Source organism: Fusarium sambucinum, chromosome II (assembly GCF_050947815.1).
Source record: "Fusarium sambucinum isolate potato_lamoka chromosome II, whole genome shotgun sequence".
NCBI lineage: Eukaryota > Fungi > Ascomycota > Sordariomycetes > Hypocreales > Nectriaceae > Fusarium > Fusarium sambucinum.
Window position 1 is genome coordinate 3584792 of NC_139293.1, and position 16031 is coordinate 3600822.

The 16031-nt window shown below is 48.4% G+C and overlaps 6 protein-coding genes across 6 annotated transcripts; 4 read left to right on the forward strand and 2 right to left on the reverse strand.

Moving 5' to 3' along the window:
• Positions 1-193: 193 nt before the first annotated feature.
• Positions 194-1900, reverse strand: FSST1_008053 (general substrate transporter; the record flags this gene model as incomplete). The annotated part of the gene is made up of 3 exons (XM_083224899.1): positions 194-854; positions 911-1776; positions 1841-1900. The coding sequence occupies 3 exons, from the start codon at positions 1898-1900 to the stop codon at positions 194-196; spliced, it is 1587 nt and encodes a 528-aa protein (XP_083084014.1).
• A 767-nt stretch (positions 1901-2667) lies between these two features.
• Positions 2668-5278, forward strand: FSST1_008054 (beta-glucosidase; the record flags this gene model as incomplete). Its single annotated transcript, XM_083224900.1, has 3 exons — positions 2668-2724; positions 2772-2843; positions 2891-5278. The coding sequence occupies 3 exons, from the start codon at positions 2668-2670 to the stop codon at positions 5276-5278; spliced, it is 2517 nt and encodes an 838-aa protein (XP_083084015.1).
• Positions 5279-6746: 1468 nt separating this feature from the next.
• On the forward strand, positions 6747-8792 carry FSST1_008055 (fungal specific transcription factor domain-containing protein; the record flags this gene model as incomplete). Its single annotated transcript, XM_083224901.1, has 3 exons — positions 6747-7612; positions 7664-8059; positions 8123-8792. The coding sequence occupies 3 exons, from the start codon at positions 6747-6749 to the stop codon at positions 8790-8792; spliced, it is 1932 nt and encodes a 643-aa protein (XP_083084016.1).
• Positions 8793-8859: 67 nt separating this feature from the next.
• On the reverse strand, positions 8860-9845 carry FSST1_008056 (fumarylacetoacetate hydrolase family protein; the record flags this gene model as incomplete). Its single annotated transcript, XM_083224902.1, has 3 exons — positions 8860-9336; positions 9388-9524; positions 9581-9845. 3 exons carry the CDS (start codon positions 9843-9845, stop codon positions 8860-8862), a joined length of 879 nt encoding a protein of 292 aa, XP_083084017.1.
• Positions 9846-10255: 410 nt separating this feature from the next.
• FSST1_008057 (RmlC-like cupin domain-containing protein) lies at positions 10256-11335 on the forward strand (the record flags this gene model as incomplete). The annotated part of the gene is made up of 3 exons (XM_083224903.1): positions 10256-10514; positions 10565-10877; positions 10930-11335. 3 exons carry the CDS (start codon positions 10256-10258, stop codon positions 11333-11335), a joined length of 978 nt encoding a protein of 325 aa, XP_083084018.1.
• Positions 11336-12502: 1167 nt separating this feature from the next.
• FSST1_008058 (uncharacterized protein) lies at positions 12503-15919 on the forward strand (the record flags this gene model as incomplete). Its single annotated transcript, XM_083224904.1, has 1 exon — positions 12503-15919. The coding sequence occupies one exon, from the start codon at positions 12503-12505 to the stop codon at positions 15917-15919; it is 3417 nt and encodes a 1138-aa protein (XP_083084019.1).
• Positions 15920-16031: the final 112 nt, after the last annotated feature.

Genomic DNA, 16031 nt, shown 5'->3' on the forward strand with positions numbered 1-16031 from the left:
CCATTGACATGCAGCCCGGCAGGCCGCCTTGTGCCATTTCCCGTAGCAGCGACCAGGAGTGAGGGCTAGTGCTCTAAACATCTAGATCTTTGCGCTCGAGTGTGTTTGTTCTGGTTGCACACATATCGTCATTATGGTAACAAATTATTAACTATTACTACTACTTCCTGAATCGTGGTTAAACAGAAGAGTTCTAGGCAACCTCAACCAAGTCGACCTTCTTATCCTTCTTTTCTTCATTGCCGATCTGTGCACTCTCAATGTCCTTGAGCTTCCCGGCATGCATCGCACCATGGGACTCGCCTTCGAAGAGAGCTTGTATCTCCTCAAGGCTGTAACCTTTGGTCTCTGGGAATAGAAACCAGATGATCAAAATAAGACAAAACAGAATACAGCAGAAGAGGATGTAGTATTTCCAACCAATGTTCTTCATCGCAATAGGGTTGACCTGGTTTCCGACCACCAAACCGACAAATGTACTGATGTACATAATCGAAACGCCACGGCCACGGAGTGTGTACGGGAAGATCTCGACAGTGTATGCCTGAAGAAGTGGTGCCCATGCAATAGCGTAGAAGAAGAAGGTGATGAACACAAATGCAACGACGGCCTTGCCAGTAGATGCACTACGAGTGCTGTCAAAGGAAGCACTCAGACCAGTCCAAATAACGTAGGACACAAACATGCCGCATGTCGAAACCAGGAACAATGTGCGACGACCGAGTCTGTCCACCAGCATAGCACCAACGAATATTGCGGCGAGCCAGTTGGAGATCTGCAGAAGGCCATTTATGAGAGTCTGGTCTCTTACTTTGGTGATGCCGATTGTGTTGAGGACAAGTACAAGATAGTAACTACACAATGTGTTAGCTGAGTTTTATCGGATGCGGAGCCATGTTACACAACGTACCTGATGAGATTGACACCATTCCATTGAGCGAACCACCCAACAATGACCGCAATGAGAGTCCGCTTTCTGTTGGCAGGTGTGCGCAGGAGCTCGAGCCAGGAGTTTTGTGACATTGCATCGGCTTCGTGCGTTAGAGCCCCCTCAATCTCGGCCATCTCAAAGTTGACAAGTGGAGCATCCGTGTCACCACCGGCGTGGTACGTGACCAAGATCTTACGAGCCTCTTCCCTGCGACCATGGGCGACGAGCCAACGAGGAGATTCTGGGAGGAAGTAAATGCCAATTAGTTGCAGTGCCGGGAGAGCTCCCTGGAGAAGAGAGGGGATTCTCCAGCTCCATGTTGTATCGAGCTTGAACGTTCCGAATGTACACCATGCAGCGATGATGCCGCCAAGGTAGAAGGACGTGTTGTACAAAGCAGTGAGCTTGCCTCGGTGAGTAGGATAGGCAAGTTCGGTAATGAGAATCGGACTCGGCTGGGCCAAGAAACTGGTACAGAAGCCGAGAATGGCTCTGGCGGCAATGAAGGTTTCGAGATTTTGTGACACAGCTTGCATGATGGCAAATGCGACACATGTCATTGATCCTATCATCATGGCCCTCTTTCTGCCAAATCGATCGCATACATAGGTAACCAAGAAGAGTGCGATAACTTTGCCGGCGGGGTAAACGGAGTTAAGGGCGCCGAGCATGGCACCTTCGGGGTTGCCAAAGTAGCCTCTCCATTGAGGAAGAGTCTGGAGGCCGTTCATCATGGACCCATCGTAGCCGATAGCGCCGGAGGATACCAGGGGCATGAGAAGAAGAAGGTTGAGCTTGAGAAGATGGGGGACGCGCCACCACGGTCGTTGATCATCGGGAAGCACCTTGAGATGTTGTCAGCATGTACGATTCGTGTATGCGAAAGCTCCAGTAGGAGAGAGAACTGACGGCTGCAAGATCAGTGCCAACAACAGCGGCAGCCCCTTTGTTGTTTGTCGGTGAACCCATGTCGCCCTCAGTTGACAGACAGCAGTATCGAGAGTTTGCGGAAGAGTAACTGCCAGTAGATAACAGACAGTTGATGATTGATAGATGCTGGATCTTAATAACTTTAAAACATCAAGACCAAACAGGATATATCTAGTTATGATTGCATCTGGACCGGAACAGAAAAAAGGTCAATCGGATTTCCCCACACCATTGTTAAGGGAGAACCCCATGGGGAACAAGTCCATCTGTGGGCGCATGGAAGAGCTTGACAAATTGTTTAACGAGGTCTTGGCCCGACGAGTTTGGGTCAAAGATCCGACATTATGCCTGACTCTTCCGATGTCTCGGACCTTGATCTTATTGGTCACTCAACCATACTTCCGAACAATGAGGTCTCTGATTGGGTGACTGAATGCCAGTTCGTAAACTAAGTTGGCCGGGGCTCAGGAAACCTGACTCGCTGTAGACACAAGCGACAAAATTAGCAAGTCCGCTTAGGCTAAGTTAGACGCGCTGCTGACTTGCTAATTTTTGCATGTTGGATCCCCGATCATATTTCTGTTACTACAGGGTGAGCCGGATAATAGTTCACGGAAGCTGGATGACCTGGTTTAGAAGTGGATATATCTCCAGTAAACAGTTAGCAAATGAGTGATATTAATTAGAATCCCAACCTTGGTTACCCGACTACTTCACTTACCAATCACCAATTATAGGCATGTCCATCACCTTCGTAGACTAGATACAATCTCAACCCTAGTCACCTCAACATATACAACGGCATCATGTCATCAAATCTAGACATAGACACGATAATTAATTCCCTGACGCTTGAGGAGAAGGTATGTCAATTGGGAAGTTTAGTTATTACACAACTAATTTATCCCAGGTCTCTCTTCTTGCTGGCAAAAGCTTCTCTGAAACAGTTGGGATTCCACACAAGGGCGTTCCTTCAATTAAGGTCAAACAATCTTGTTCCATTCAGCTCCATTCACTAACAGCTTCAAGACCGCAGACGGACCAAATGGAATTCGTTCAGCAGCGACAGACCTGGACATCAAGTCAGCATGTTTCCCAGCAGCATGCAACCTCGCAGCCACATTTGATGTTGACCTCGCTGAGCAATTTGGCCGCGCTCTTGGTGTAGAAGCACGAGGCAAGCGCGTACACTGTATGCTGGGTCCAACAGTCTGCATGCACCGCCATCCCCTCGGCGGCCGCAACTTCGAAAGCTATAGCGAAGATCCGTTCCTGGCAGGGAAAATGTCCTCAAGAGTGATCCAGGGTCTCCAGAGTTTAGGCGTGTCGGCAACAATAAAGCACTTTGTTGCGAACGAGCAGGAAACTGCTAGGACAACCGTTGATGAGGCCATCGATGAGCGCACGTTAAGGGAGATTTATCTACGTCCTTTTGAGATTGCTGTCAAGGAAGCAAACCCTTGGGCTGTTATGACTGCTTATAATCACGTTAATGGAGTCCATTGTGATGAGCATAACTGGCTTCTTAAGGATGTCCTTCGCGGTGAGTGGGGGTGGAAAGGGCTTGTTATGAGTGATTGGGGTGGCACCAATTCAGTCGCTGCCGCTCTCAATGCTGGACTCGATCTAGAGATGCCAGGTCCTCCGCGCCTCCGAAAAGAAGATGCTGTGAAGCAGGCTCTCGAAAATGGAGAGTTATGTGAAGATACCATCAACCAACGAGCCAGGACTCTTATTGAGTGGGCGTTGAAGCTCAAGGCCCTTGAAACTGGGCCGTATGATGTTGCTCTTGGTCAAGATACAAACACTCCCGAACTACGAAGAATGATACGTGAAGCCGGTGCTCGAGGTATTGTGCTTCTGAAGAACGATCGAGACATGCTTCCTCTCACCAAAGAAAAAATGCAGAAGAAGAAAATTGCGATGATTGGATTTGCAAAGGACGCTATGGCTCATGGCGGTGGTAGCGCTTCTGTCAACGCATACCGTAAGATCACGCCTTGGCAAGGTCTTCATGACGCTCTGGGCGATGATGTCGAGTTCACTTTTGCCAAGGGCGCTCACAAGGAACGTCTACTTCCTGCCATTCAGCCAGCGGGGTCAGCCGGTAAGGTTGTCGGTCTTGACGGAAAGCCAGGATTCAGCAGACAGCTATTCAAGGAGGGTGAGGACTCTCCAGTGTCTACCATTGGTCAGCCAACCTCAGCGTATTCGCCCTTGGGATCCCAAGAGTCTCTGTGGCGACGACTGGAAATAGTCGGAGACTTTACACCATCAGAGACAGGAAAACATTACATCGCGTGCTCTGGACTAGGTCCAACCAGGGTTTACATCGACGGTGAGATCATCTATGAACAGACAGCCAACTGCACGGATCCTATGGGCTCTCTATTCCTCGCTGCACCTGAGCCTGAGTTTCGTCACACCTTTGAAGCAGGCAAGACATATCGTCTACGTATCTGTAGTGATCCTCCGACCAAGATCGGCTTGACCATTCTTGAGGGTCGAAGTGGTGTCCGTGTTGGTTTCTCTCTCGAATCAGACCACGATGCAGATCTTGTGGGCGAAGCAGCTCAAGTCGCCAAGAATGCAGATTACGCCATCGTGTTCACTGGTCACGATCCCCAGTGGGAAACTGAGGGTCGAGACCAAGATTCTTTCAATTTACCGCGCAAAGGCACTCAAGATGATCTCGTGGCAACAGTAGCGTCTGTCAATCCCAACACGATTGTCGTCAACTCAACTGGCGTTGCCATCGCTATGCCCTGGTTGGAGAATGTTCCTGCCGTAGTACAGGCTTGGTTCCCAGGTCAAGAGTGTGGATACTCAATTGCCGACGTCCTTACAGGGGCTGTCAACCCCGAAGGTCGTTTGCCCGTCAGCTTTCCCAAGAAGATTGAGGATTGTCCAGCACATGGGAACTTCCCGGGTGAATATGCCGATGGGAAACTCAAGGTAAAGTATGAGGAGGGAGTCTTTATTGGATACCGCCACTTTGACAGGATCCCGAAGGAAAAGGTCAATTTTCCCTTCGGTCATGGTCTCTCATACACCACTTTTGACTATGAGATTAGCTCTGCGTCCAGAGAAAACAGTGGCTGGTCTATCGTTGCTCAAGTTTGCAACACAGGACAACAAGCTGGAGGCACATTGGTGCAAATCTACGCTGGACGAGCTGAACAATCATCGGAACATCCCATAAAGGCTCTTGTGGCATTCCAGAAACTTAGACTGCAGCCTGGCGAGAAAAAAGAAGTTAAGCTCCGGGTCTCAGAGCGAGATTTGGCTTACTTTGATGCTGGTTGTGGGAAATGGATTATTGACGGGGGCGATTATCAATTTTCTTTGGGCTCATCGGCTGGGGACATTGTTGGTCAAGTAGTTGTCAAAGTTGAGAAGGGTGCTTTCGATCCATAGATATCTACTCTTAGACTATTTTATGTATGCGTCTCCACCTCCTAGCTTGCAGTGTAGGTCTATAGCACAACCAAGTTTCCACGACAACAGCAAAGCAATATTCATACATCTGTGGACTTCCAGAACCTTCACTTCCAAAAGACTGATTAATTGTCCCGGCTTGGCTCTAATTGCAGTATTTGCCATGGATTGTATGGTCCTCGGATCATCGAGGCTTAATCATGGCTTCCGTTTTTCTGTGTGTCGGCGGCGCGAAACTAGCGGTTTACGAGAAGGTTCGGATGTAGAACAAATGATACTGATATAATAGCCCAGAGTGATCCTCTGAATTCTCACATTTATAGAAACTCAAATTGGTGCCCTCTCTAGATTTTTCCAATGATGCAAGCCTCATACTCGGGAGAGTGTCTCTGCGGCGCCGTTCAGTTCGCGATATCGTCAGAGCCAATCGCAGTGTTGTCATGCTTCTGTAAGCACTGCAGCAAAGGCGCTGGTGGGTTTCAGCAATTGGTATGTCCTTTTCGAAACTTTATGATCACTTTGCTAATCGGCATGCAGATAGGAAAGTTTCCGATCGAACATATTCAAGTTTCCACAGCAAACAATGAGTCCATCTCGAGATACAAGCTCCACGACACATCAAGCGGAGACTGTAAAGAAAAGGCTTTCTGTCGCACATGTGGATGCACTTTATGGACTGTTCCAGCAGCTGCACAGGGTAAATTCTATCTCATCCGACTTCCACTGTTGGATGGGGGGTAAGTCTGATCCTCCGGGATGGTAAGAAGTGGAACTGACTTGACGTTCAGCCTGAGTTTGCGCCCCAAAATGGAGATATTCGTTAGGAATCGGCCAACTTGGATTGGGCCTAGCAAAGATACCGAGCAATGGGAAGAAGCACGGAAGTGAAAAGCCAAAAGGATGTTCAGGTGCGGAGAAAGAGGGGAACCTGGTCACGATGACTCTCAGAGGTGGATTCAACTAGGCGTCCCGATTGGACTGTAGTTAAATAAGGTAAACTTATAAACACGGGGTTGTCTGTTCCGAACCAATTCTTGACCCTTCCGAACTTTCTTATCTCCCTTCCGACAACGACAAGGAAGCGACAGGATGGAACCTCCGCCAAGATCAACTGATGGGCCTCCCAATCGTCAGAGTGGATCGAAACGTCTCAAAATCGATGTTGCCTGCGATCATTGCAGAGTGAAGAAAGTCAAATGTGATGGAGTGCGACCAGGTGAGATTCCATTCTCTTGTTGCCGATCATCTTGGAATTGTATTGGCTAAGGGAATCGTAGTGTGTGGTACTTGCAATAGAAAATTGGCTTTGCGCGATAACTGCAATTACACAGCCTCCTCGGTCGCTCAGAACACATGCCGCGTACCTGTGGCACATGAGAATAATAGGAACAAGACCTCACCTCACGTACAAGATACGCAACGAAATGATGTATATGCGCCAGGTATCATGGGCACTCGACCACCCAGGCATCCCTCGAATCCACCATCACAGTCGCACAATTCTTCTCCGTCTACCTCTACTCCCGGCAGCCGAAGACAAGACTCACATGGACACCACAAAGCTGGTGTTTCATTGCCGTCAACCAGCCCTTCTGCTATCGACTCCATGACGGCTGTCTTTGATGAAGGATCTAGCACTGGAGAGTTCTTTGGTAAAAGTAGCGCTGGTTCTTTTACAGCCCAGATCAAGAAAGCCATCGATGTGAGACTAGGAAGGCCTGCAACAAACTCACATGATGACCCATCATATGTTTCTCGATCAGCCGGTGGTATCAATCCTACTACCTCGGCATCATTTCCAGCGATCCCTTATGTTCTCCCCCCGCGTAGGCAAGCTGATCACCTTATGGAGCTCTACTGGTTCTATGTCGACCCATTGTATCCCTTCCTTGATAGAACGCGTTGGAGCCGAGCCTACAATGCTATCTTCGCTGGAACAGCAATGGACTTAGACGAGCGCATTTTCATGGCTACCCTCAACGTCATACTAGCCCTCTCGACACAGCTTCTTGAGTCACAGTCTCTAGATCAACGTGAGCAATCGAGTGAGGCTTTTTTCCATCGAGCACAGGAGTTACTGCCAATGAACCCCTGGGAACCTGGTTCTCTGGAACTGGTACAATGTCTCTTGGTGACGAGCCAGTATCTTCAAAGTACTTACAATCCTCATCAAACCTGGATGGTGATTGGGTCAGCTATCAGGATGGCTCAGGGCTTGGGCTTGCATTTGCCTGAGACATCCTCAAGTCGTTCAGATCTTGGAGAACGGGAGTTGTTGAGACGGATTTGGTACGGCTGTGTTCTCATGGACCGGTAGGTCAGAACAAGCTGTCTTCACTGGACGTAATTGACTGATCCAATTAGGATGGTATCTGTTACCCATGGTCGCCCTGCCATGATCTCACAACATCTCGCAAAATCTGTCCCACTCCCAACAGAATCAACCACAAGTGAGCCATGCAAAACACAGAATCCAGAATACTACAGCTTCTTCGTGAGGTCAGTTCGCCTATACGAGATAATTCACAAGACTATGATGGCATTCTATAGTCATATACAGGACAGCCGATCTAAAGAGAAAGAGACATATTCGGATCCCGAGAGCTCAGACGGTGAAGATGATGATCTTGATAGAGTTGTCCAACTCGATCGATGCATCAGCAGATGGGAATCAAAACTGCCGAATCATCTAAGATGGGACTTGCTCGAGTCAAACACAGACAAAATAGCCCAACGACAGGCGGTTATTCTACGCATGAGGTCAGTCCCCTTCCCAATCCAGCGTTAACTCAACATCGGATTGCTGACCTATCTTTTAAACAGATTCCTCCACGCACGGATCCTACTACTTAGACCGGTCTTGTCCCGGTTCTGCCTATCGCCATTCCCATCGAAAAGGCCGCAAGCTGAAGACAACTTACAAACCCGTGTCATCCAACAAAGTGCCATGTTCTGCGTTACCACGGCCCAGAATATGATCAACACACTCGTCGCACATCAGTCAATGGATAGGACGGTCGGCCTCCTCCCAGCATGGTGGTACCGAGTTTATTATGTCTACTCAGCTGCAACTGTCCTGATCGCAGCCAAATTGAGGCCCGATGTATTTTCTGCTGCGGGGATCGGACAATCTTGGGGCCAGGCCATCTCGCTCCTCAAGACACATGAACAATTTGGGCAGTCAGCAAAGAGATGCGTTACTGCTTTGCACATTCTCTCGTCTAAGATTTTACAGGCTACGTCTAGAGGTTCAGTGGGGCGTGAGGTTGTAAACAACGACGGGATACCAAACCCGGATATACAAAACGACCAGATATCTCCACATATGGTACCCGACATCGAATCAGTTGATCGTTTCCAGCAGATGGTTCAGGGATTTGAGTCCCCAGGGCCTGATTTTAACCCTCAGGACTTTGCAGATTTTGACTTCAATGTCAATGACATGTCTTGGTTGAACGATATACAAGGAGTTTGGGAGCTTCTCAATGAATAGCACGAATCAAAGAACTCTAATCATTTGCATAATGAATCGATAGCGTCTATTGTTCCTTTTCTCATTGTTACTCAAAAACCATTTTGTTTCTCACAGTACCCAACTCGGTGATGCTAACCTCAACCACATCACCATCATTCAGGTACTTTGGCTCCTTCATACCCATAGCTACACCGCAAGGCGTACCAGTAAGAATGACAGTACCAGCCTCAAGCGTAGTTCCTGAACTGATAAAACTGACAATCTCCTCCACACCGAATAGCAGGTCATTCGTGCCTTCACTCTGCCTCACCTCGCCGTTGACAGTCGTGGTCAAGTGTAGTTTCGAAGCGTTACCGACGACAGACGGAGATACGAGAAGAGGTCCAATAGGGGCAAACTTGTCAAAACCCTTGCTGAAGCACCACTGGGGAACGCCGCCTGCTTTCTTGGGGTCTCGCTGCCATGCTCGTGCTGACACGTCATTGGATACCACGTAGCCCGCTACATAGGACAGGGTGTCCTCTTTGGAGATGTTCTTGCCGGACTTGCCGATGATGATACCCTATGAATGAAGTCAGCAGCAATCCTCCGCGGGGTTAGTAATGAAACTCACAAGCTCTCCCTCGTAATCTATTGTGCCGTCCTGGGCAATTTTAGGAATAGGGACATCTTCATCGAAACCAGCAATTGAGGTTGAAGGTTTAATGAACAATGATGGATAAGGTGGCGGTGTCCGACCGCCCTCCTTGACTTGACGCAGTAGTCAGTAACCAGACTCATATCAACAGACATTCCACTACACTTACTGTGCTTGATATAGTTCAGTCCGATACATCGGATGATAGGCACATCGGACGATCGAAGTAGCTCTCGGACAGCCTTGACGTGAATTCTCTCACCCTTGATGAGTTGTGACACAGGACTTTGCCCCTTGTACTCAATAGCCCATAGGTCGTTATTGGCCAAACGCTCGGCAAAATCCTTGTCGTTCTGAATTTCCGGATCTCCAAAGGTCTCGTTTCCGTTGTCATCGACAAAGCGGATGAGGCGATTCCAGGTGTTTGATGACATTTTTAATGATGGTAATACCAAAATTGTTGCAATTTCTATTCTCGTCGTCTGAATAAAAGACTCTCAACTCCTTCATATAGTTGGACTGGGCAACTGCAGAATGGTTAGGTGATATTACTCGAAATGTCGCGTTCCACATTCATTAATTTAGCCAGTCAACGGCAGGTCCGGTCGGAAAGCGGGGAGTCGGAGAGACCCCCGGAATGCTTGTGGAGGTCATTCTCGGTTATTCTGGGATGATCAACTGGACGGCTCTACAGCACTGTAAGCATTCTACTTACTATGAGTGGATGTACTTCTGTGGTCAACTCTTATGTATCCTCATCCGCGAACATCATTTCTCTTCCATCTACCAATTATCGTCGAAAAATACCATCAGCTCGTTCTATACTTAGTGACATTCACAGAATATGGGGAATTACACTAGCGCTGTGGCCTCTGATGGCACAACCGATGAAATGAAGCAGTATCTTAGCGAACTGCCATCCCAAAATCTGGAGCCTCTATGGTCACAAATGAGTATGATGGTACCGCCATCACCAAACCCTACAGCAAAGCCTCATATGTGGAAGTACAAAGAAGCATTACCTCATCTCGAGACCGCTGCCAAATTGGTTCCCGAGGAAAAGGCTGAGAGAAGAGTCTTGATGCTAGTGAACCCTAGTATGCGTAAGTGCGCCACCTCAATCGCGGAGGTCCATGTTACTGACAAAGTCTAGAATCACCATACACTACAGACACCATATACGGCGGTCTCCAAATTGTAAACCCCGGTGAGACTGCACCAGCACACAGGCATCTTGCCTTTGCAGCTCGATTCATCATTGATGGCGAGGGCTTCACAGCAGTTGAAGGCAAGAAGATGCCTCTTGTTCGTGGTGATGTTGTGATCACGCCCATTTGGCACTGGCACGACCACGGAAACGAGAGTGACAAGCCAGTCATTTGGCTGGATATGCTAAATCTGCCTTTGTTCCGATTTGCTCCAGTTCACTTTGCACAAGGTTACTCCGACCCGCGATATCCCAGCGAGTAAGTAATATCCCATAGTACCATGGAAAGCAGTATTGTTAATGTCCGCTAGACATTGTGACCCTTGCGAATTTCGTTTTCCCTGGGGTCCAGTGGAGCAAGAACTCAACTCCAGTAAGGAGGCATACTCTATTTATCACTATAAACTGTCGGATGGAAAACCATTGTCGACTTTCCTCGGCGTGCAAGCCGAGAGATTGGGACCTGGTGCAACGGTTGAATCACAGGAAAGCCAGTCTTATCTATACCATTGTTATGAAGGAAATGGTCGCACAGAGCTCGTGACTCCGACAGGAGAGACCATGTCCTTTCAGTGGCAGTCTCGCGACACCTTCGCAGTCCCTTCATGGTGCAAGGTAAAGCATGTGAATGAGTCAACAACGGAACAAGCATATTTGATCGGATGCCACGATGGGCCATTTTTAGAATGTCTCGGCATTCAACGAAGGAAGGAATGAACCTGTTTGAACACTTGAGTAGCTGAATATCTACGGTGCGGTTTTTAATGTATTAGAAAGTATTTTCTCTTTAGCCAGATTCAACTAGGAGCATCCAAACACGTCGTCATCATTCCAATCTTGCAATCTCAAGATAATTTAATGGGGGTGCTACCCTGCAGCATCAACACAGTCGGTCGATTTTTCAGATTAGGCAGTTTGGCAAGATAAGCATGCGTTGCTTGGTAAAGACTTCTTTGTTTAGACTCTTCGCGTAAGTGACACTGAAGTTCGCTTGTGGTGAAGGAGTTGCGGCTTATGTTGAATTCGTGTAGCCAGTATCCCTTACTTGTCCAGATATGTCGCCAACTCGCGAGTTGACAAGTGGCTAATAATAAAATAAAATATGCTTATGCATAGTTATGTCTTGCACTAGTAAAACAGGGCCTGGATACCTGACGCGTCATCGTGTTCATTTCGCGACAGGTGTCTTTGTTTACGCGTTGGTGGAATGAGATGGTTGCAAGAGTTATCCATGGTCAGGGAGTCAGCTGCATAACTCCATGCATATCCTAGTCCAGAATAATGCAGCTTTTTATAACAACAAGAGTCACGCCCGGTTAGCTCAATCGGTAGAGCGTGAGACTCTTACGAGTACGCGATCTCAAGGTTGCGGGTTCGACCCCCGCATCGGGCTGTTCCTATAAAGTACGATTGCAAACAAGCGAGGCACTTCTTTTTTTGCTGTTTTTCCGTGGCTCTGTTTGCAAGGATGTCTGAACATGTTTGCAAGGGAGGCTCACGCTTTGCCCCAGAGTGGCCTTCTCCTCCGGACCAAAGAGTAACACCAACATTTTTGCTATACACGTCGTTAGCTAAAGCCAATTGACATGAGGCCGTCTCGCCAAACACTACATTTTCCGTTGCCTGTCGTCGTTTTCTACCATGTTTGCAACAAGATTCGCTTCTTTCACTGTCGGAAACCACGCCGGCGGGAATAAATTGACATTTGCCGTTACACGAAGGAGGCCCATCAATCCAATTAATGCTGAGGGTGCTGATATGACAATCATAGTTTAGAGCGACTCTGGCAGTGCTGGCAGTATATATACATCAGATCTCACTTGTTCTCTTCACATCTCTCAGACTTTGTACACTTCTTTTTCTAAAACCCGTGAATCTTCCAGCATGGCAACTCTTGATGCCCTACGTATCGCCCTTTGGCAACAAATCCCTTCCCAGGCGTCTACCCAGGTGTTGTCTGATGACCAATACCAGGAGGGCTTCGATCTCTTCTTGCATCATAACGGGTGGAATAACTACCGTAACTTCGTCATTCCCAAACTCTCACAGCTTCTTCATTCCCACTTGCAATCTCAGAAAGATGTTTCGGTGCTCGAAATCGGTCCAGGCCCCACGAGTGTTCTCGGATACCTACCCATCCAGATCAGACAGCAGATCACAAGCTACAATGCCTATGAACCAAATCATGTGTTTGCCGGGCAGCTCAAAGACTGGTTGTATCCGACAAAGGACTCTTCGCCCTTTCCTTCTTTGTGTACCTCATCTATTCACATAGAACCCTTCACGCAAGATACAGTTGTCCATGAGAAGCATCATATCATCCTCTTTTGCCACAGTCTGTACGGTATGTCATCGAAGGATCAGGTAATCAAGCACGCTTTGGACATGCTGTACGAGAAGGGACAAGCGGGTATACTTGTCGTTTGTCATCGCGACTCGCTGCGTTGTCTCGATGATCTCGTTTGTCAGAGGTCAGCTATATTCCCAGATGGAACACTACGCATCCAGGATAGCGACACTACTATCAACCGTTTCGCTTCTTTTGTGGCTGAACGCTCAATTCAAGGCGACAAACTTAACGATTATGTTCACACGCAATGGAGAAACACATGCCGAAGCTTGGCTCGTCACGAAGAAAACCATCCAGATTCTCTGACTTTCGCATCTCCCGAAGTCATCATGACCTTTATTCGGCATTCCACCACGCTCTCAGAGTTAACGACGCTAGTCCCACTGGCCCCCAAAGACTACAAAGTCAAGAACAAAGAAGCTCATTCCTATGCACCGGCGGCCGTGGTTAGACCGACAGAGGTTGGCCATGTCCAGAAGTGCATTACCTGGGCTTTGAAGCATCAATTCAGCTTGACTATCGTTGGCGGTGGCCACAGTGGTCATTGTCGTTGGCCTAATGTTGTCTCAGTAGATATGCGCGCCTTCAATCAAGTGCACATCGTCCAGAATACAGGCGAATCCATCTATGAACATCCTTTGGTGGTAGCTGGGTCTGGATGTAAAGCAGGCGATATCATCCGGGCCACCCAGCTTGAAGGTCTAACTGTTCCTTTGGGAGCCCGTCCTAGTGTCGGAGCTGGACTGTGGCTCCAGGGGGGCATTGGTCACCAAGCCAGGCCTTATGGCCTGACCTGCGATGCTATTGTTGGCGCCGTACTTGTCAGCCTTGAGTCCGGCCAGGTTTTCTGTGTTGGACAGGTACCATGTGACTACCAGCCGATTGGAGCCGTCAGACCTAACAATGAAGATGATATGCTTTGGTCCCTGAAAGGTGCCGGCAACAATTTTGCGATTATTGTCAGCGTCACCTTCAAAGCCTACCCTGCCCGTTCATTCTCAGTCAAAGATTGGTCTATCCCCCTCGAGGATGAGGAACATGCAAAGGATATTCTTCAGAAGTTTGCCGGCACACTTGCCCGTCCTCTCAATCTGGAATCATCAGCAGATGGCTATCTGTATTACGTTGACAAACAGTTGATTCTTGGAGTCACTCTCTTCCAAAGCAGGGAGATCGCGACAGATGGGAGCCCTTTTCCGGCGACCCCTGAATCATTTATCAAGGCGATTGGAGAGAGCGATCGAACACAGACTGTTGATGCTGTCGGATTGTTTGACACTGAGATGTACATGTCGTTGATGCATGGCGGGCATGGTGGCGGGAAGACTTCTTCATTCAAGCGATGTGTTTTCCTGAAGAACATCGAAGAAACTGAACTCACCAACATTCTTCTTACTGCAATTAGCAGTCGCCCATCATCCTTGTGTTATTTCCATCTCCTACATGGAGGACGGCAAGTCCGATGTGTTGCTAGCGACGCTTCCGCCTTTGGCTGCCGAGACTGGGATTTTGCCTGTGTAGTGACTGGCGTTTGGCCCAGGGACGAGGATCATACACCGACTGCACGTGCAATAACTCGCTGGGTATATGATGTGGTTGAAGCCCTTCTTCCAGTGAGTCAAGGAGTCTACGGCGCCGACCTTGGGCCAGATCCTCGAGATGCCATCCTCGCGACTAAAGCTTTTGGTCCGAATCTTCGAAAGTTGATAAAGCTGAAACAAGCCCTTGACCCCCGCCACGTACTCGCTTACGCATGTCAACTTTCGCAAGACATGTTGTCACAGAAGATGGTTGTTCTTGTATCTGGAGAACATGGTGCTGGAAAGGACTACTGCGCCAATATCTGGGCCACCACGATCAAGGAGCATGGCTATAGCACCTCTGTCGCCAGCATAAGCGATGTGACGAAGCGAGAATACGCCTCGCATACAGGTGCCGACCTGAAGCGTTTGCTCGAGGACCGTGCATACAAAGAGCAGCATCGTGAGGCATTGACGGCATTCTTCGAGCAACAGGTCAAACAACGGCCTCGTCTGGCAGAAGAGCACTTTGCCGAGGTTGTGAGATGTGTCGATGTGGATGTTCTGTTCATTACTGGCATGAGAGACGAGGCACCCGTGACAAATCTGTGGCACCTTGTTCCAGACTTCAGATTGCTGGACGTCCGTGTCAAGGCTAGCCACCAGACTCAGTTTCTTCGTCGACAGCATTTCACAAATGGCAATCATGTTAACCATGGCAACTCAAACGGCACAAAGACGATGAGATATGACTCAGACTATCAAACAAGCTTCGTATTTGACAATGAAATGGCAAGCAATGACCAGGTCAAGGTATTCGCCAAACACAACCTACTTCCTTTCTTGGATGACGATCTTCGGCGGCTTGCTGGGTTGGTTCGTTCGGTGCCCGACTTTCCCCAACCAGGTATTGAGTTCCGGAATGTTCTCGAAATCTGTCAACAGAAAGGCGGGCACAGGCTTTGCACGTCTTTGTTAAAGAAGCATCTTGCTGTTGATTGGCGCAAAGTTGACGCTATAGTGAGCTGTGAGGCTGGAGGGTACATCTTTGCTGTACCGCTGGCATCAGATGTAAACGTTCGTCTGATCCCGGCTCGCAAAGCTGGGAAACTTCCGCCACCAACCGTTTCTGTCCTTAAGAGCGCCTCTCACGTCTCGTCTCATGTAAATGGAACAAAAGAGGAAAATATTGAGATGAGCGCCAACGACCTTCGAAAAGGTGCCCGGGTAGTGATAATTGATGATGTGCTGGCGACTGGAAGCACGCTGATGTCGATGCTCAAGCTACTGGTCAAAACTGGTGTTGATGTAGAGGATATCAGTGTCATGGCCGTTGCTGAGTTTCCGATCCACTGCGGACGTCAAAAGCTAAGGCAGGGCGGCTTTGGGAGAGTGAACATTCAGAGTTTGTTGGTTTTTGATGGCAAATGAACAGGACCATCGTTCAAGTTCAAAACCAGGGCGGCTGAACTCACGCACTCACGGGTCGAGGTATAACAATTTGTACATATTGAAATCTTAGATAAGCTACATATTTAGTCAC